Source organism: Somniosus microcephalus, chromosome 6 (assembly GCF_052327205.1).
Source record: "Somniosus microcephalus isolate GS21.2 chromosome 6, FLI_Smic_1.0, whole genome shotgun sequence".
Classification (NCBI taxonomy): Eukaryota; Metazoa; Chordata; class Chondrichthyes; order Squaliformes; family Somniosidae; genus Somniosus; species Somniosus microcephalus.
The window spans coordinates 192,580,261-192,601,341 of record NC_140992.1 but is presented as its reverse complement, the minus strand read 5'-3'; the positions used below and the strand labels follow the sequence as shown (position 1 = coordinate 192,601,341).

At 43.9% G+C, this 21,081-nt stretch overlaps 1 protein-coding gene across 4 annotated transcripts in view; it reads right to left on the bottom strand.

Moving 5' to 3' along the window:
• Nucleotides 1-21,081, bottom strand: part of rfwd3 (ring finger and WD repeat domain 3) — a 57,150-nt gene that overhangs the window by 24,297 nt on the left and 11,772 nt on the right. For all 4 annotated transcript variants that reach the window (XM_085991127.1, XM_085991126.1, XM_085991125.1 and 1 more), the window contains exon 7: nucleotides 19,822-19,936. In XM_085991127.1, coding sequence (XP_085847253.1) covers nucleotides 19,822-19,936 — 115 coding nt within the window. The remainder of the gene's footprint in view (nucleotides 1-19,821; nucleotides 19,937-21,081) is intronic.

The window sequence follows — 21,081 nt, the reverse complement described above, 5'->3', positions numbered from 1 at the left end:
AGAGACAATTCAATATAGAGAGAGCTCCACCCAGAGACAATTCAATATAGAGAGAGCTCCACCCAGAGACAATTCAATATAGAGAGCTCCACCCAGAGACAATTCTAGAGAGAGCTCCACCCAGAGACAATTCTAGAGAGAGCTCCACCCAGAGACAATTCAAGGAGAGAGAGCTCCACCCAGAGACAATTCAATATAGAGAGAGAGCTCCACCCAGAGACAATTCAATATCGAGAGAGCTCCACCCAGAGACAATTCAATATAGAGAGAGCTCCACCCAGAGACAATTCAATATAGAGAGAGAGCTCCACCCAGAGACAATTCTAGAGAGAGCTCCACCCAGAGACAATTCAAGGAGAGAGAGCTCCACCCAGAGACAATTCAATATAGAGAGAGAGCTCCACCCAGAGACAATTCAATATAGAGAGAGAGCTCCACCCAGAGACAATTCAATATCGAGAGAGCTCCACCCAGACAATTCAATATAGAGAGAGAGCTCCACCCAGAGACAATTCAATATAGAGAGAGAGCGCCACCCAGAGACAATTCAATAGAGAGAGCTCCACCCAGAGACAATTCACTAGAGAGCTCCACCCAGAGACAATTCAATACAGAGAGCTCCACCCAGAGACAATTCAATATAGAGAGCTCCACCCAGAGACAATTCAATACAGAGAGCTCCACCCAGAGACAATTCAATATAGAGAGAGAGCTCCACCCAGAGACAATTCAATATAGAGAGAGCTCCACCCAGAGACAATTCACTAGAGAGAGAGAGCTCCACCCAGAGACAATTCAATATCGAGAGAGCTCCACCCAGAGACAATTCAATATAGAGAGAGCTCCACCCAGAGACAATTCAATATAGAGAGAGCTCCACCCAGAGACAATTCAATATAGAGAGAGCTCCACCCAGAGACAATTCAATATAGAGAGAGCTCCACCCAGTGACAATTCAATATAGAGAGAGAGCTCCACCCAGAGACAATTCAATATAGAGAGCTCCACCCAGAGACAATCCAATATAGAGAGCTCCACCCAGAGACAATTCAATAGAGAGAGCTCCACCCAGAGACAATTCAATATAGAGAGAGCTCCACCCAGAGACAATTCAATATAGAGAGCTCCACCCAGAGACAATTCAATAGAGAGCTCCACCCAGAGACAATTCAATATAGAGAGAGAGCTCCACCCAGAGACAATTCAATAGAGAGAGAGCTCCACCCAGAGACAATTCAAGATAGAGAGAGAGAGCTCCACCCAGAGACAATTCAATATAGAGAGCTCCACCCAGAGACAATTCAATATAGAGAGAGCTCCACCCAGAGACAATTCAATATAGAGAGAGAGCTCCACCCAGAGACAATTCAATATAGAGAGCTCCACCCAGAGACAATTCAATATAGAGAGAGCTCCACCCAGAGACAATTCAATAGAGAGAGAGAGCTCCACCCAGAGACAATTCAATATAGAGAGAGAGCTCCACCCAGAGACAATTCAATATAGAGAGAGAGCTCCACCCAGAGACAATTCAATATAGAGAGCTCCACCCAGAGACAATTCAATATAGAGAGAGCTCCACCCAGAGACAATTCAAGAAAGAGAGAGCTCCACCCAGAGACAATTCAATATAGAGAGCTCCACCCAGAGACAATTCAATATAGAGAGAGCTCCACCCAGAGACAATTCAATATAGAGAGCTCCACCCAGAGACAATTCAATATAGAGAGAGCTCCACCCAGAGACAATTCAATATAGAGAGCTCCACCCAGAGACAATTCAATATAGAGAGAGCTCCACCCAGAGACAATTCAATATAGAGAGCTCCACCCAGAGACAATTCAATATAGAGAGAGCTCCACCCAGAGACAATTCAATATAGAGAGAGCTCCACCCAGAGACAATTCAAAATAGAGAGAGCTCCACCCAGAGACAATTCAATATAGAGAGAGCTCCACCCAGAGACAATTCAATATAGAGAGAGAGCTCCACCCAGAGACAATTCAATATAGAGAGCTCCACCCAGAGACAATTCAATATAGAGAGAGCTCCACCCAGAGACAATTCAATATAGAGAGCTCCACCCAGAGACAATTCAATATAGAGAGAGAGCTCCACCCAGAGACAATTCAATATAGAGAGAGCTCCACCCAGAGACAATTCAATATAGAGAGAGCTCCACCCAGAGACAATTCAATATAGAGAGAGCTCCACCCAGAGACAATTCAATATAGAGAGAGCTCCACCCAGAGACAATTCAATATAGAGAGAGAGCTCCACCCAGAGACAATTCTAGAGAGAGCTCCACCCAGAGACAATTCAAGGAGAGAGAGCTCCACCCAGAGACAATTCAATATAGAGAGAGAGCTCCACCCAGAGACAATTCAATATCGAGAGAGCTCCACCCAGAGACAATTCAATATAGAGAGAGAGCTCCACCCAGAGACAATTCAATATAGAGAGAGAGCTCCACCCAGAGACAATTCTAGAGAGAGCTCCACCCAGAGACAATTCAAGGAGAGAGAGCTCCACCCAGAGACAATTCAATATAGAGAGAGAGCTCCACCCAGAGACAATTCAATATAGAGAGAGAGCTCCACCCAGAGACAATTCAATATCGAGAGAGCTCCACCCAGAGACAATTCAATATAGAGAGAGAGCTCCACCCAGAGACAATTCAATATAGAGAGAGAGCGCCACCCAGAGACAATTCAATAGAGAGAGCTCCACCCAGAGACAATTCACTAGAGAGCTCCACCCAGAGACAATTCAATACAGAGAGCTCCACCCAGAGACAATTCAATATAGAGAGAGAGCTCCACCCAGAGACAATTCAATATAGAGAGAGCTCCACCCAGAGACAATTCACTAGAGAGAGAGAGCTCCACCCAGAGACAATTCAATATAGAGAGAGCTCCACCCAGAGACAATTCAATATAGAGAGAGCTCCACCCAGTGACAATTCAATATAGAGAGAGAGCTCCACCCAGAGACAATTCAATATAGAGAGAGCTCCACCCAGAGACAATTCAATATAGAGAGAGCTCCACCCAGAGACAATTCAATATAGAGAGAGCTCCACCCAGTGACAATTCAATATAGAGAGAGAGCTCCACCCAGAGACAATTCAATATAGAGAGCTCCACCCAGAGACAATCCAATATAGAGAGAGCTCCACCCAGAGACAATTCAATAGAGAGAGAGCTCCACCCAGAGACAATTCAATATAGAGAGCTCCACCCAGAGACAATTCAATAGAGAGAGCTCCACCCAGAGACAATTCAATATAGAGAGAGCTCCACCCAGAGACAATTCAATATAGAGAGCTCCACCCAGAGACAATTCAATATAGAGAGCTCCACCCAGAGACAATTCAATAGAGAGCTCCACCCAGAGACAATTCAATATAGAGAGCTCCACCCAGAGACAATTCAATATAGAGAGCTCCACCCAGAGACAATTCAATAGAGAGAGAGCTCCACCCAGAGACAATTCAAGATAGAGAGAGAGAGCTCCACCCAGAGACAATTCAATATAGAGAGCTCCACCCAGAGACAATTCAATATAGAGAGAGCTCCACCCAGAGACAATTCAATATAGAGAGAGAGCTCCACCCAGAGACAATTCAATATAGAGAGCTCCACCCAGAGACAATTCAATATAGAGAGCTCCACCCAGAGACAATTCAATATAGAGAGAGAGCTCCACCCAGAGACAATTCAATATAGAGAGAGAGCTCCACCCAGAGACAATTCAATATAGAGAGCTCCACCCAGAGACAATTCAATATAGAGAGAGCTCCACCCAGAGACAATTCAAGAAAGAGAGAGCTCCACCCAGAGACAATTCAATATAGAGAGAGCTCCACCCAGAGACAATTCAATATAGAGAGCTCCACCCAGAGACAATTCAATATAGAGAGAGCTCCACCCAGAGACAATTCAATATAGAGAGCTCCACCCAGAGACAATTCAATATAGAGAGAGCTCCACCCAGAGACAATTCAATATAGAGAGCTCCACCCAGAGACAATTCAATATAGAGAGCTCCACCCAGAGACAATTCAATATAGAGAGAGCTCCACCCAGAGACAATTCAATAGAGAGAGAGAGCTCCACCCAGAGACAATTCAATATAGAGAGAGAGCTCCACCCAGAGACAATTCAATAGAGAGAGAGAGCTCCACCCAGAGACAATTCAATATAGAGAGAGCTCCACCCAGAGACAATTCAATATAGAGAGAGCTCCACCCAGAGACAATTCAATATAGAGAGAGCTCCACCCAGAGACAATTCAATATAGAGAGAGCTCCACCCAGAGACAATTCAATATAGAGAGAGCTCCACCCAGAGACAATTCAATAGAGAGAGCTCCACCCAGAGACAATTCAATAGAGAGAGCTCCACCCAGAGACAATTCAATATAGAGAGAGCTCCACCCAGAGACAATTCAATATAGAGAGAGCTCCACCCAGAGACAATTCAATAGAGAGAGAGCTCCACCCAGAGACAATTCAATATAGAGAGAGCTCCACCCAGAGACAATTCAATATAGAGAGCTCCACCCAGAGACAATTCGAGAGAGAGCTCCACCCAGAGACAATTCAATATAGAGAGAGAGCTCCACCCAGAGACAATTCAATAGAGAGAGAGCTCCACCCAGAGACAATTCACGAGAGAGAGCTCCACCCAGAGACAATTCAATAGAGAGCTCCACCCAGAGACAATTCAATATAGAGAGAGCTCCACCCAGAGACAATTCAATATAGAGAGAGCTCCACCCAGAGACAATTCAATATAGAGAGAGCTCCACCCAGAGACAATTCAATATAGAGAGCTCCACCCAGAGACAATTCAATATCGAGAGAGCTCCACCCAGAGACAATTCAATATAGAGAGAGTTCCACCCAGAGACAATTCAATATAGAGAGAGCTCCACCCAGAGACAATTCAATATAGAGAGCTCCACCCAGAGACAATTCAATATAGAGAGAGCTCCACCCAGAGACAATTCAATAGAGAGAGAGCTCCACCCAGAGACAATTCAATAGAGAGAGCTCCACCCAGAGACAACTCAATATAGAGAGAGCTCCACCCAGAGACAATTCAATAGAGAGCTCCACCCAGAGACAACTCAATATAGAGAGAGCTCCACCCAGAGACAATTCAATAGAGAGCTCCACCCAGAGACAATTCAATATAGAGAGAGAGCTCCACCCAGAGACAATTCAATATAGAGAGCTCCACCCAGAGACAATTCAATATAGAGAGCTCCACCCAGAGACAATTCAATATCGAGAGAGCTCCACCCAGAGACAATTCAATATCGAGAGAGCTCCACCCAGAGACAATTCAATAGAGAGAGCTCCACCCAGAGACAATTCAATATAGAGAGAGAGCTCCACCCAGAGACAATTCAATATAGAGAGCTCCACCCAGAGACAATTCAATATAGTGAGAGCTCCACCCAGAGACAATTCAATATAGAGAGCTCCACCCAGAGACAATTCAATATAGAGAGAGCTCCACCCAGAGACAATTCAATATAGAGAGAGCTCCACCCAGAGACAATTCAATATAGAGGAGTACTCAGCCGGACCCTGACCAGCCCCAGACCAACACAGCCGCCCAAACACCAATCCGAGTGAACCAAATCATTAAAAAATGCGAAGAAACCTACCTGGAACATTGGAACAAAATAACCGAAAGCCAAAGCAGATTAGAATGTTACCGGGCCCTAAAAAGAGAATATAAACTGGCAGACTACCTCACGACCATCAGAGACACAAAACAGAGACAGACCCTCACCAGGTACAGACTAAGCGACCACCAACTGGAAATTGAAAAAGGCAGATACAAGAAATCCTGGCAGCCTAGAGAGAATAGAATATGCGATCAATGTCTGGCTGGCGAGGTTGAAACAGAAATGCATTTCCTCCTAAAATGCGAAAAATTCAACACATCAAGAAACATATTATTCAACAAGCTAAGCCAAACAACCCCAGATTTCAAGGAATTGGATGATCTGTCAAAATTGAGATTAGTCCTAGGAGAAGGAGACAGACCATACCTTGGGGCCAAATATGTAACAACATGTCACAACCTGAGGACTGTTTAAAATTAAGACTGTTTAAAATTAATATTGAACGTACCAAATGAAGTACAAAGACTGTTTAAAATTAATACTGTTTAAAAGTAATATTGTATGTACCCAACAAATGTCAAATCGATTGACACCTACAGAATGTTGGAAAACTGTACCTTTTTGCTATGTAAGCTTTGGCAATATGGTTCTCTGTAAACTTTCATGCCAATAAAGCATTTTAATTGGAATTGGAATTGGAATTGGAGAGAGCTCCACCCAGAGACAATTCAATATAGAGAGAGAGCTCCACCCAGAGACAATTCAATATAGAGAGAGAGCTCCACCCAGAGACAATTCAATAGAGAGAGAGCTCCACCCAGAGACAATTCAATATAGAGAGCTCCACCCAGAGACAATTCAATATAGAGAGCTCCACCCAGAGACAACTCAATATAGAGAGAGCTCCACCCAGAGACAATTCAATATAGAGAGCTCCACCCAGAGACAATTCGAGAGCTCCACCCAGAGACAACTCAATATAGAGAGCTCCACCCAGAGACAATTCAATAGAGAGAGCTCCACCCAGAGACAATTCAATATAGAGAGAGAGCTCCACCCAGAGACAATTCAATAGAGAGAGAGCTCCACCCAGAGACAATTCAATATAGAGAGAGAGAGCTCCACCCAGAGACAATTCAATATAGAGAGAGCTCCACCCAGAGACAATTCAATATAGAGAGAGAGCTCCACCCAGAGACAATTCAATAGAGAGAGAGCTCCACCCAGAGACAATTCAATATACAGAGAGAGAGCTCCACCCAGAGACAATTCAATATAGAGAGAGAGAGCTCCACCCAGAGACAATTCAATATAGAGAGCTCCACCCAGAGACAATTCAAAATAGAGAGAGCTCCACCCAGAGACAATTCAATATAGAGAGAGAGAGCTCCACCCAGAGACAATTCAATATAGAGAGAGAGAGCTCCACCCAGAGACAATTCAATAGAGAGAGAGAGCTCCACCCAGAGACAATTCAATATAGAGAGAGAGAGCTCCACCCAGAGACAATTCAATATAGAGAGAGCTCCACCCAGAGACAATTCAATAGAGAGAGCTCCACCCAGAGACAATTCAATATAGAGAGAGAGAGAGCTCCACCCAGAGACAATTCAATATAGAGAGAGCTCCACCCAGAGACAATTCAATATAGAGAGCTCCACCCAGAGACAATTCAATATAGAGAGAGCTCCACCCAGAGACAATTCAATATAGAGAGAGAGAGCTCCACCCAGAGACAATTCAATATAGAGAGAGCTCCACCCAGAGACAATTCAATATAGAGAGCTCCACCCAGAGACAATTCGAGAGAGAGCTCCACCCAGAGACAATTCAATAGAGAGCTCCACCCAGAGACAATTCAATAGAGAGCTCCACCCAGAGACAATTCAATATAGAGAGAGAGCTCCACCCAGAGACAATTCAATATAGAGAGATGCATGCAGAGCCGAACTAGGCAGATACCCACTGATAATAAACATCCAAAAACGAGCACTAAACTTCCTAAATCACCTCAAATCTAGCTCCCCAGACACCCTTCATTTCAAAGCCTTTCAGACCCAAGAGCTAAACCCAGAAAAGAGTCCCCTGAGTCAGCTGCTACGGAAACTAAGTACTCAGCCGGACCCTGACCAGCCCCAGACCAACACAGCCGTCCAAACACCAATCCGAGTGAACCAAATCATTAAAAAATGCAAAGAAACCTACCTGGAACATTGGAACAAAATAACCGAAAGCCAAAGCAGATTAGAATGTTACCGGGCCCTAAAAAGAGAATATAAACTGGCAGACTACCTCACGACCATCAGAGACACAAAACAGAGACAGACCCTCACCAGGTACAGACTAAGCGACCACCAACTGGAAATTGAAAAAGGCAGATACAAGAAATCCTGGCAGCCTAGAGAGAATAGAATATGCGATCAATGTCTGGCTGGCGAGGTTGAAACAGAAATGCATTTCCTCCTAAAATGCGAAAAATTCAACACATCAAGAAACATATTATTCAACAAGCTAAGCCAAACAACCCCAGATTTCAAGGAATTGGATGATCTGTCAAAATTGAGATTAGTCCTAGGAGAAGGAGACAGACCATACCTTGGGGCCAAATATGTAACAACATGTCACAACCTGAGGACTGTTTAAAATTAAGACTGTTTAAAATTAATATTGAACGTACCAAATGAAGTACAAAGACTGTTTAAAATTAATATTGTTTAAAAGTAATATTGTATGTACCCAACAAATGTCAAATCGATTGACACCTACAGAATGTTGGAAAACTGTACCTTTTTGCTATGTAAGCTTTGGCAATATGGTTCTCTGTAAACTTTCATGCCAATAAAGCATTTTAATTGGAATTGGAATTGGAGAGCTCCACCCAGAGACAATTCAATATAGAGAGAGAGCTCCACCCAGTGACAATTCAATATAGAGAGAGAGCTCCACCCAGAGACAATTCAATATAGAGCTCCACCCAGAGACAATTCAATATAGAGAGAGAGCTCCACCCAGAGACAATTCAATAGAGAGCTCCACCCAGAGACAATTCAATATAGAGAGAGCTCCACCCAGAGACAATTCAATAGAGAGAGAGCTCCACCCAGAGACAATTCAATAGAGAGAGCTCCACCCAGAGACAACTCAATATAGAGAGCTCCACCCAGAGACAATTCAATATAGAGAGAGCTCCACCCAGAGACAATTCAATATAGAGAGAGCTCCACCCAGAGACAATTCAATATAGAGAGCTCCACCCAGAGACAATTCAATATAGAGAGAGCTCCACCCAGAGACAATTCAATAGAGAGAGAGCTCCACCCAGAGACAATTCAATATAGAGAGAGAGCTCCACCCAGAGACAATTCAATAGAGAGAGAGCTTCACCCAGAGACAATTCAAAAAAGAGCTCCACCCAGAGACAATTCAATATAGAGAGAGCTCCACCCAGAGACAATTCAATATAGAGAGCTCCACCCAGAGACAATTCAATAGAGAGAGAGAGCTCCACCCAGAGACAATTCAATATAGAGCTCCACCCAGAGACAATTCAATATAGAGAGAGCTCCACCCAGAGACAATTCAATATAGAGAGAGCTCCACCCAGAGACAATTCAATATAGAGAGAGCTCCACCCAGAGACAATTCAATATAGAGAGCTCCACCCAGAGACAATTCAATATAGAGAGAGCTCCACCCAGAGACAATTCAATATAGAGAGAGCTCCACCCAGAGACAATTCAATATAGAGAGAGCTCCACCCAGAGACAATTCAATATAGAGAGCTCCACCCAGAGACAATTCAATATAGAGAGAGCTCCACCCAGAGACAATTCAATATAGAGAGAGCTCCACCCAGAGACAATTCAATATAGAGAGAGCTCCACCCAGAGACAATTCAATATAGAGAGCTCCACCCAGAGACAATTCAATAGAGAGAGAGCTCCACCCAGAGACAATTCAATATAGAGAGAGAAAAACATAAACACCAAACAAAAAATGGGAAAATATTCGCCTGTTTCATCGACTTCAAGAAAGCCTTTGACTCTATATGGCACGAAGGGCTCTATTATAAACTTCTTCAGTGTGGAATAGGGGGCAAAGTCTATGACCTTATTAAATCAATGTATCTGAAAAACAAATGCGGGGTCAAAATTGGAGACAAACGCACCGATTTCTTCACCCAGAGAAGAGGCGTCCGGCAGGGCTGCAATTTGAGCCCGACCCTGTTCAACATATACATAAATGAATTAGCAGACATGCTGGAGCAAAGCGAGTCACCAGGTCTCCGTCTCCTGGATGGAGAAGTGAAGTCCCTGTTCTATGCGGACGACCTGGTTCTGCTGTCTCCCACAGAACAGGGATTACAGCAACAACTAGACCTACTCGACAAATACTGCCAAAATTGGGCTCTAACAGTAAATATAAAGAAAACCAACATCATGATTTTTCAGAAAAGACCCAGATGTCAGGAAAACAAATACCAGTTTACCCTCAGTGATACCACTATAGGACACACTATGAGCTACACCTACCTTGGTCTAACTATTACAGCATCAGGGAGCTTCAGCATAGCAGTGAATGCACTAAAAGAAAAAGCCCGAAGAGCCCTATATGCAATAAAAAGAAAATTCTACAACATCCAAATCCCAATCAAAATCTGGCTCAAAATTTTTGACAGCATAATCCTGCCCATTGCACTGTACGGTAGTGAAGTATGGGGCCCGCTAAATCACCAAAGCTACACTAAATGGGAAAAACACACAATAGAAGCCCTACATGCAGAATTCTGCCGAAGCATCCTTCGCACCCAAAGAAAAACGCCAACAAATGCATGCAGAGCCGAACTAGGCAGATACCCACTGATAATAAACATCCAAAAACGAGCACTAAACTTCCTAAATCACCTCAAATCTAGCTCCCCAGACACCCTTCATTTCAAAGCCTTTCAGACCCAAGAGCTAAACCCAGAAAAGAGTCCCCTGAGTCAGCTGCTACTGAAACTAAGTACTCAGCCGGACCCTGACCAGCCCCAGACCAACACAGCCGTCCAAACACCAATCCGAGTGAACCAAATCATTAAACAATGCAAAGAAACCTACCTGGAACATTGGAACAAAATAACCGAAAACCAAAGCAGATTAGAATGTTACCGGGCCCTAAAAAGAGAATATAAACTGGCAGACTACCTCAAGACCATCAGAGACACAAAACAGAGACAGACCCTCACCAGGTACAGACTAAGCGACCACCAACTGGAAATTGAAAAAGGCAGATACAAGAAATCCTGGCAGCCTAGAGAGAATAGAATATGCGATCAATGTCTGGCTGGCGAGGTTGAAACAGAAATGCATTTCCTCCTAAAATGCGAAAAATTCAACACATCAAGAAACATATTATTCAACAAGCTAAGCCAAACAACCCCAGATTTCAAGGAATTGGATGATCTGTCAAAATTGAGATTAGTCCTAGGAGAAGGAGACAGACCATACCTTGGGGCTAAATATGTAACAACATGTCACAACCTGAGGACTGTTTAAAAGTAAGACTGTTTAAAATTAATATTGAACGTACCAAATGAAGTAGAAAGACTGTTTAAAATTAATATTGTTTAAAAGTAATATTGTATATACCCAACAAATGTCAAATCGATTGACACCTACAGAATGTTGGAAAACTGTACCTTTTTGCTATGTAAGCTTTGGCAATATGGTTCTCTGTAAACTTTCATGCCAATAAAGCATTTGAACTGAACTGAACTGAGAGAGCTCCACCCAGAGACAATTCAATAGAGAGAGCTCCACCCAGAGACAATTCAATATAGAGAGAGAGCTCCACCCAGAGACAATTCAATATAGAGAGAGCTCCACCCAGAGACAATTCAATATAGAGAGCTCCACCCAGAGACAATTCAATATAGAGAGAGCTCCACCCAGAGACAATTCAATATAGAGAGAGCTCCACCCAGAGACAATTCAATATAGAGAGCTCCACCCAGAGACAATTCAATATAGAGAGAGCTCCACCCAGAGACAATTCAATATAGAGAGAGCTCCACCCAGAGACAATTCAATATAGAGAGTTCCACCCAGAGACAATTCAATATAGAGAGAGCTCCACCCAGAGACAATTCAATATAGAGAGCTCCACCCAGAGACAATTCAATATAGAGAGAGCTCCACCCAGAGACAATTCAATATAGAGAGAGCTCCACCCAGAGACAATTCAATAGAGAGAGAGCTCCACCCAGAGACAATTCAATAGAGAGCTCCACCCAGAGACAATTCAATATAGAGAGCTCCACCCAGAGACAATTCAATAGAGAGAGAGAGCTCCACCCAGAGACAATTCAATATAGAGAGAGCTCCACCCAGAGACAATTCAATATAGAGAGAGCTCCACCCAGAGACAATTCAATATAGAGAGAGCTCCACCCAGAGACAATTCAATATAGAGAGAGAGCTCCACCCAGAGACAATTCAATATAGAGAGCTCCACCCAGAGACAATTCAATTTCGAGAGAGAGCTCCACCCAGAGACAATTCAATATAGAGAGAGCTCCACCCAGAGACAATTCAATATAGAGAGCTCCACCCAGAGACAATTCAATAGAGAGCTCCACCCAGAGACAATTCAATATAGAGAGCTCCACCCAGAGACAATTCAATATAGAGAGAGCTCCACCCAGAGACAATTCAATATAGAGAGAGCTCCACCCAGAGACAATTCAATAGAGAGAGAGCTCCACCCAGAGACAATTCAATATAGAGAGCTCCACCCAGAGACAATTCAATAGAGAGAGAGCTCCACCCAGAGACAATTCAATATAGAGAGAGCTCCACCCAGAGACAATTCAATATAGAGAGCTCCACCCAGAGACAATTCAATAGAGAGCTCCACCCAGAGACAATTCAATATAGAGAGAGCTCCACCCAGAGACAATTCAATATAGAGCTCCACCCAGAGACAATTCAATAGAGAGAGAGCTCCACCCAGAGACAATTCAATAGAGAGCTCCACCCAGAGACAATTCAATATAGAGAGCTCCACCCAGAGACAATTCAATATAGAGAGCTCCACCCAGAGACAATTCAATATAGAGAGCTCCACCCAGAGACAATTCAATATAGAGAGAGAGCTCCACCCAGAGACAATTCAATAGAGAGAGAGCTCCACCCAGAGACAATTCAATATAGAGAGAGAGCTCCACCCAGAGACAATTCAATATAGAGAGCTCCACCCAGAGACAATTCAATATAGAGAGAGCTCCACCCAGAGACAATTCAATAGAGAGCTCCACCCAGAGACAATTCAATAGAGCTCCACCCAGAGACAATTCAATATAGAGAGCTCCACCCAGAGACAATTCAATAGAGAGAGAGCTCCACCCAGAGACAATTCAATAGAGAGCTCCACCCAGAGACAATTCAATATAGAGAGAGCTCCACCCAGAGACAATTCAATAGAGAGCTCCACCCAGAGACAATTCAATATCGAGAGAGAGCTCCACCCAGAGACAATTCAATATAGAGAGAGCTCCACCCAGAGACAATTCAATACAGAGAGAGCTCCACCCAGAGACAATTCAATATAGAGAGAGCTCCACCCAGAGACAATTCAATATAGAGAGCTCCACCCAGAGACAATTCAATATAGAGAGAGCTCCACCCAGAGACAATTCAATAGAGAGAGCTCCACCCAGAGACAATTCAATAGAGAGAGAGCTCCACCCAGAGACAATTCAATATAGAGAGAGAGCTCCACCCAGAGACAATTCAATATAGAGAGCTCCACCCAGAGACAATTCAATATCGAGAGCTCCACCCAGAGACAATTCAATAGAGAGAGAGCTCCACCTAGAGACAATTCAATAGAGAGCTCCACCCAGAGACAATTCAATAGAGCTCCACCCAGAGACAACTCAATATAGAGAGAGCTCCACCCAGAGACAATTCAATATCGAGAGAGCTCCACCCAGAGACAATTCAATAGAGAGAGAGCTCCACCTAGAGACAATTCAATAGAGAGCTCCACCCAGAGACAATTCAATAGAGCTCCACCCAGAGACAATTCAATATAGAGAGAGCTCCACCCAGAGACAATTCAATATAGAGAGAGCTCCACCCAGAGACAATTCAATATAGAGCTCCACCCAGAGACAATTCAATATAGAGAGCTCCACCCAGAGACAATTCAATATAGAGAGAGAGCTCCACCCAGAGACAATTCAATATAGAGAGAGCTCCACCCAGAGACAATTCAATATAGAGAGAGAGCTCCACCCAGAGACAATTCAATATAGAGAGCTCCACCCAGAGACAATTCAATATAGAGAGAGCTCCACCCAGAGACAATTCAATATAGAGAGAGCTCCACCCAGAGACAATTCAATATAGAGAGAGAGCTCCACCCAGAGACAATTCAATAGAGAGAGCTCCACCCAGAGACAATTCAATATAGAGAGCTCCACCCAGAGACAACTCAATATCGAGAGAGCTCCACCCAGAGACAATTCAATAGGGAGAGAGCTCCACCCAGAGACAATTCAATATAGAGAGCTCCACCCAGAGACAATTCAATATAGAGAGAGAGCTCCACCCAGAGACAATTCAATAGAGAGAGCTCCACCCAGAGACAATTCAATCAAGAGAGAGAGCTCCACCCAGAGACAATTCAATATAGAGAGCTCCACCCAGAGACAATTCAATATAGAGAGAGAGCTCCACCCAGAGACAATTCAATATAGAGAGAGCTCCACCCAGAGACAATTCAATATAGAGCTCCACCCAGAGACAATTCAATATAGAGAGAGAGCTCCACCCAGAGACAATTCAATAGAGAGAGAGAGAGCTCCACCCAGAGACAATTCAATATAGAGAGCTCCACCCAGAGACAATTCAAGAGAAGCCCTACATGCAGAATTCTGCCGAAGCATCCTTCGCACCCAAAGAAAAACGCCAACAAATGCATGCAGAGCCGAACTAGGCAGATACCCACTGATAATAAACATCCAAAAACGAGCACTAAACTTCCTAAATCACCTCAAATCTAGCTCCCCAGACACCCTTCATTTCAAAGCCTTTCAGACCCAAGAGCTAAACCCAGAAAAGAGTCCCCTGAGTCAGCTGCTACTGAAACTAAGTACTCAGCCGGACCCTGACCAGCCCCAGACCAACACAGCCGTCCAAACACCAATCCGAGTGAACCAAATCATTAAAAAATGCAAAGAAACCTACCTGGAACATTGGAACAAAATAACCGAAAGCCAAAGCAGATTAGAATGTTACCGGGCCCTAAAAAGAGAATATAAACTGGCAGACTACCTCACGACCATCAGAGACACAAAACAGAGACAGACCCTCACCAGGTACAGACTAAGCGACCACCAACTGGAAATTGAAAAAGGCAGATACAAGAAATCCTGGCAGCCTAGAGAGAATAGAATATGCGATCAATGTCTGGCTGGCGAGGTTGAAACAGAAATGCATTTCCTCCTAAAATGCGAAAAATTCAACACATCAAGAAACATATTATTCAACAAGCTAAGCCAAACAACCCCAGATTTCAAGGAATTGGATGATCTGTCAAAATTGAGATTAGTCCTAGGAGAAGGAGACAGACCATACCTTGGGGCTAAATATGTAACAACATGTCACAACCTGAGGACTGTTTAAAAGTAAGACTGTTTAAAATTAATATTGAACGTACCAAATGAAGTAGAAAGACTGTTTAAAATTAATATTGTTTAAAAGTAATATTGTATATACCCAACAAATGTCAAATCGATTGACACCTACAGAATGTTGGAAAACTGTACCTTTTTGCAATGTAAGCTTTGGCAATATGGTTCTCTGTAAACTTTCATGCCAATAAAGCATTTGAACTGAACTGAACTGAGAGAGCTCCACCCAGAGACAATTCAATAGAGAGAGCTCCACCCAGAGACAACTCAATATAGAGAGCTCCACCCAGAGACAATTCAATATAGAGAGAGAGCTCCACCCAGAGACAATTCAATATAGAGAGAGCTCCACCCAGAGACAATTCAATATAGAGAGCTCCACCCAGAGACAATTCAATATAGAGAGAGCTCCACCCAGAGACAATTCAATATAGAGAGAGCTCCACCCAGAGACAATTCAATATAGAGAGCTCCACCCAGAGACAATTCAATATAGAGAGAGCTCCACCCAGAGACAATTCAATATAGAGAGAGCTCCACCCAGAGACAATTCAATATAGAGAGTTCCACCCAGAGACAATTCAATATAGAGAGAGCTCCACCCAGAGACAATTCAATATAGAGAGCTCCACCCAGAGACAATTCAATATAGAGAGAGCTCCACCCAGAGACAATTCAATATAGAGAGAGCTCCACCCAGAGACAATTCAATAGAGAGAGAGCTCCACCCAGAGACAATTCAATAGAGAGCTCCACCCAGAGACAATTCAATATAGAGAGAGCTCCACCCAGAGACAATTCAATAGAGAGAGAGCTCCACCCAGAGACAATTCAATAGAGAGCTCCACCCAGAGACAATTCAATATAGAGAGAGCTCCACCCAGAGACAATTCAATAGAGAGAGAGAGCTCCACCCAGAGACAATTCAATATAGAGAGCTCCACCCAGAGACAATTCAATATAGAGAGAGCTCCACCCAGAGACAATTCAATATAGAGAGAGAGCTCCACCCAGAGACAATTCAATATAGAGAGCTCCACCCAGAGACAATTCAATTTCGAGAGAGAGCTCCACCCAGAGACAATTCAATATAGAGAGAGCTCCACCCAGAGACAATTCAATATAGAGAGCTCCACCCAGAGACAATTCAATAGAGAGCTCCACCCAGAGACAATTCAATATAGAGAGAGAGCTCCACCCAGAGACAATTCAATATAGAGAGAGCTCCACCCAGAGACAATTCAATATAGAGAGAGCTCCACCCAGAGACAATTCAATATAGAGAGAGCTCCACCCAGAGACAATTCAATAGAGAGAGAGCTCCACCCAGAGACAATTCAATATAGAGAGCTCCACCCAGAGACAATTCAATAGAGAGAGAGCTCCACCCAGAGACAATTCAATATAGAGAGAGCTCCACCCAGAGACAATTCAATATAGAGAGCTCCACCCAGAGACAATTCAATAGAGAGCTCCACCCAGAGACAATTCAATATAGAGAGAGCTCCACCCAGAGACAATTCAATATAGAGCTCCACCCAGAGACAATTCAATAGAGAGAGAGCTCCACCCAGAGACAATTCAATAGAGAGCTCCACCCAGAGACAATTCAATATAGAGAGCTCCACCCAGAGACAATTCAATATAGAGAGCTCCACCCAGAGACAATTCAATATAGAGAGCTCCACCCAGAGACAATTCAATATAGAGAGAGAGCTCCACCCAGAGACAATTCAATAGAGAGAGAGCTCCACCCAGAGACAATTCAATATAGAGAGAGAGCTCCACCCAGAGACAATTCAATATCGAGAGAGAGCTCCACCCAGAGACAATTCAATATAGAGAGCTCCACCCAGAGACAATTCAATATAGAGAGAGCTCCACCCAGAGACAATTCAATAGAGAGCTCCACCCAGAGACAATTCAATAGAGAGCTCCACCCAGAGACAATTCAATATAGAGAGCTCCACCCAGAGACAATTCAATAGAGAGAGAGCTCCACCCAGAGACAATTCAATAGAGAGAGAGCTCCACCCAGAGACAATTCAATATAGAGAGAGCTCCACCCAGAGACAATTCAATAGAGAGCTCCACCCAGAGACAATTCAATATCGAGAGAGAGCTCCACCCAGAGACAATTCAATATAGAGAGAGCTCCACCCAGAGACAATTCAATAGAGAGAGAGCTCCACCCAGAGACAATTCAATATAGAGAGAGCTCCACCCAGAGACAATTCAATATAGAGAGCTCCACCCAGAGACAATTCAATATAGAGAGCTCCACCCAGAGACAATTCAATAGAGAGAGCTCCACCCAGAGACAATTCAATAGAGAGAGAGCTCCACCCAGAGACAATTCAATAGAGAGCTCCACCCAGAGACAATTCAATAGAGAGAGAGCTCCACCCAGAGACAATTCAATAGAGAGCTCCACCCAGAGACAATTCAATATAGAGAGCTCCACCCAGAGACAATTCAATATAGAGAGCTCCACCCAGAGACAATTCAATATAGAGAGCTCCACCCAGAGACAATTCAATATAGAGAGAGAGCTCCACCCAGAGACAATTCAATAGAGAGAGAGCTCCACCCAGAGACAATTCAATATAGAGAGAGAGCTCCACCCAGAGACAATTCAATATCGAGAGAGAGCTCCACCCAGAGACAATTCAATATAGAGAGCTCCACCCAGAGACAATTCAATATAGAGAGAGCTCCACCCAGAGACAATTCAATAGAGAGCTCCACCCAGAGACAATTCAATAGAGAGCTCCACCCAGAGACAATTCAATATAGAGAGCTCCACCCAGAGACAATTCAATAGAGAGAGAGCTCCACCCAGAGACAATTCAATAGAGAGAGAGCTCCACCCAGAGACAATTCAATATAGAGAGAGCTCCACCCAGAGACAATTCAATAGAGAGCTCCACCCAGAGACAATTCAATATCGAGAGAGAGCTCCACCCAGAGACAATTCACTAGAGAGCTCCACCCAGAGACAATTCAATACAGAGAGAGCTCCACCCAGAGACAATTCAATATAGAGAGAGCTCCACCCAGAGACAATTCAATATAGAGAGCTCCACCCAGAGACAATTCAATATAGAGAGAGCTCCACCCAGAGACAATTCAATAGAGAGAGCTCCACCCAGAGACAATTCAATAGAGAGAGAGCTCCACCCAGAGACAATTCAATATAGAGAGAGAGCTCCACCCAGAGACAATTCAATATAGAGAGAGAGCTCCACCCAGAGACAATTCAATATAGAGAGAGCTCCACCCAGAGACAATTCAATAGAGGGAGAGAGCTCCACCCAGAGACAATTCAATATAGAGAGCTCCACCCAGAGACAATTCAATAGAGGGAGAGAGCTCCACCCAGAGACAATTCAATAGAGAGAGCTCCACCCAGAGACAATTCAATAGAGAGAAAGCTCCACCTAGAGAGTGAATTTAATAGAGATATACACATGCATGCAACACACAAACCTATGAATTCAATTTTCAGTCGATTTTTATGATGGATTTTGACATAAAATTCGACATTCGATCATTATCTCAGACTTATCAATATGGCCGAGATCTGACTCCACACGCGAGTCCGACGTACAACTGTTGATGAGGGGCGCTTGTTGAATGTGACATCAACTCGTTGTTCACATCAAACGTATTCTCCACATAGCAAATCTCACCAGGCAGCAAACATCTTGACCAAACTTCCTCTGCCTGTGCTGGTGGAGGGAGGCAAGGATTGAGGCTCAGGCCGACAGATAGGAGAGCACTGGGATTCTAGCAGCAAATCTAATGGTTCTTTTATAGTACAGGAGTGAAAGTGAACCGTAGCTGCATTAAGTATGCAGAGCTTGACTTGCAGTGAAGCATCTGCTGTTGGGTTGAAGCTGCCTGTTACAAAGTAAACATGGGAGTCAATCCCACGTACTTGCACCGAGTCCCTGTATTACACAGCAGAGTAGCAGGAGACCAACACTCAGCGGAACCACGCGCAGAGATCAGAAAACACCTGACAAGCAGAGTAGCTTGAAGTATCAGTTAGATGTTGCCAGTCTTGGCTTTATATACACGAGCAGATTAGAAGTAATGTGTCTCTACTCGTAGCTCACGGTTAAGCACAGCTGTTATCTAGATATGAAAGTTTCTTACTCAATAAGAGCAAGATTAGAAGTATAATATTGAACGCTACAGTTGAGAAACACAACTACACAGATAGACATGGGTTTCAGTGTTGGCAAGGACGGATTGACCATTAAAACCAAGTGATCATTGTACAACTATAGAAACACAAGCATGGGGAAAATCAAACATGTAAATATATACACAATCCATATACAGCAATTGGCACGCACAGGTACAGACACAATGTACAGTCACAATGTACAGTTACACTACTTGAAAAATAGAAATAAAAAGCACAAAATCCAATTGTAAAGAGCCTGTTTACTGCACTTATCTATGAGGATTTGCAGCAGACCGATCCTTACCTGCAGCTGTTTACGTAACTTGGTGCACTCATCTGTCAAGAACTGCAGTTGGAGGCGAGACTGTGCAGATTCCAGCTCTGCCTTCCGGCGCAACATCTGCTCCTTCTCCAGATCACTGCTCAGGAGAAAGGAGAGAAGTGAAGGCAAAGGGACAAAACTCAAGGAAATCCCAAAGGAAAAATGAACACGTCACAGGGACTGAGAGGGAATTTGCAGACCTCACTCACTAGAATAACACACATTCAATATTTTGTACTCGATAAGAAAGAACGAACTCGCATTTATATAGTGCCTTTCACGACCTCAGGGCGCCCCAAAGCACTTTACGGTCAATGAAGTACTTTCTGAAGTGTAGTCACTAATGTCGGAAAAATGGCAGCCAATTTGCGCACAGCAAGCTCCCACATACAGCAATGTGATAATGACCAGATCATCTGTTCCAGGGATGTTAGTGGAGGAATAAATATTGGCCAGGACCCTGGGAAGAACGCACCAGCTCTTCTTTGAAATAGTGCCATGGGATCTTTTACATTGACCTGGAAGAGTTTACCATCTCATCGAAAGAGGACACCATGCAGCACCCCCTCAGTACTACACTCGAGCGGCAGCCTGGATTACGTGCTCGGCTTGAATCCACAACCTTATGACTTAAGGAGGCGAGATTCGGTACCAGTCATGCCACTGCGAGGAAGGTGGCGAATGGAGGGCAGACTATTACCCCATACAGGAGGCAACAGAGAAGAGAAAGAGGGAGTCTCCCTCTCCAGGGTGTAATACCCACAGGAATCAGATTCAGAGCAACATTGCCAGAGGCTTGGGAGCAAGTTATCTAGCCACATTCTCAGGCCAGCATTGTGCATGGTTTGGGGTGGAGAGGAAAGTGCCACAATACTTAACAGCAGCCAAGAGTTAAATTACAATTAATTTTCAGTATTTCTCCCCCCCACCCCCCTTTCTTTCCAATGTGTTGTGAGGGCAGGAGAGGAAGAAGCAGTTTTAGAAAATATTTGCAAGATCATCGCAGCAAAAAGGAAAAGGAGAAAGTGACGGGATCTTTCTGAATGGTGTCTTTTATTTTCATTCTATTCTGAGCTTGTGGGAGAGTAGCCAGAGGTGACTCTCAAAGCGTTCCCTCACTCCCTATGGCGACACATTTTGTTTCCGTTGTGGCTTCGCGACAATACAGCCGAGATACGAGTAGAACTGAATTTGCTGGAGCCGGTGTTTCAGGCGATTTCCTCCAGGAAGGTGACCGGTGTC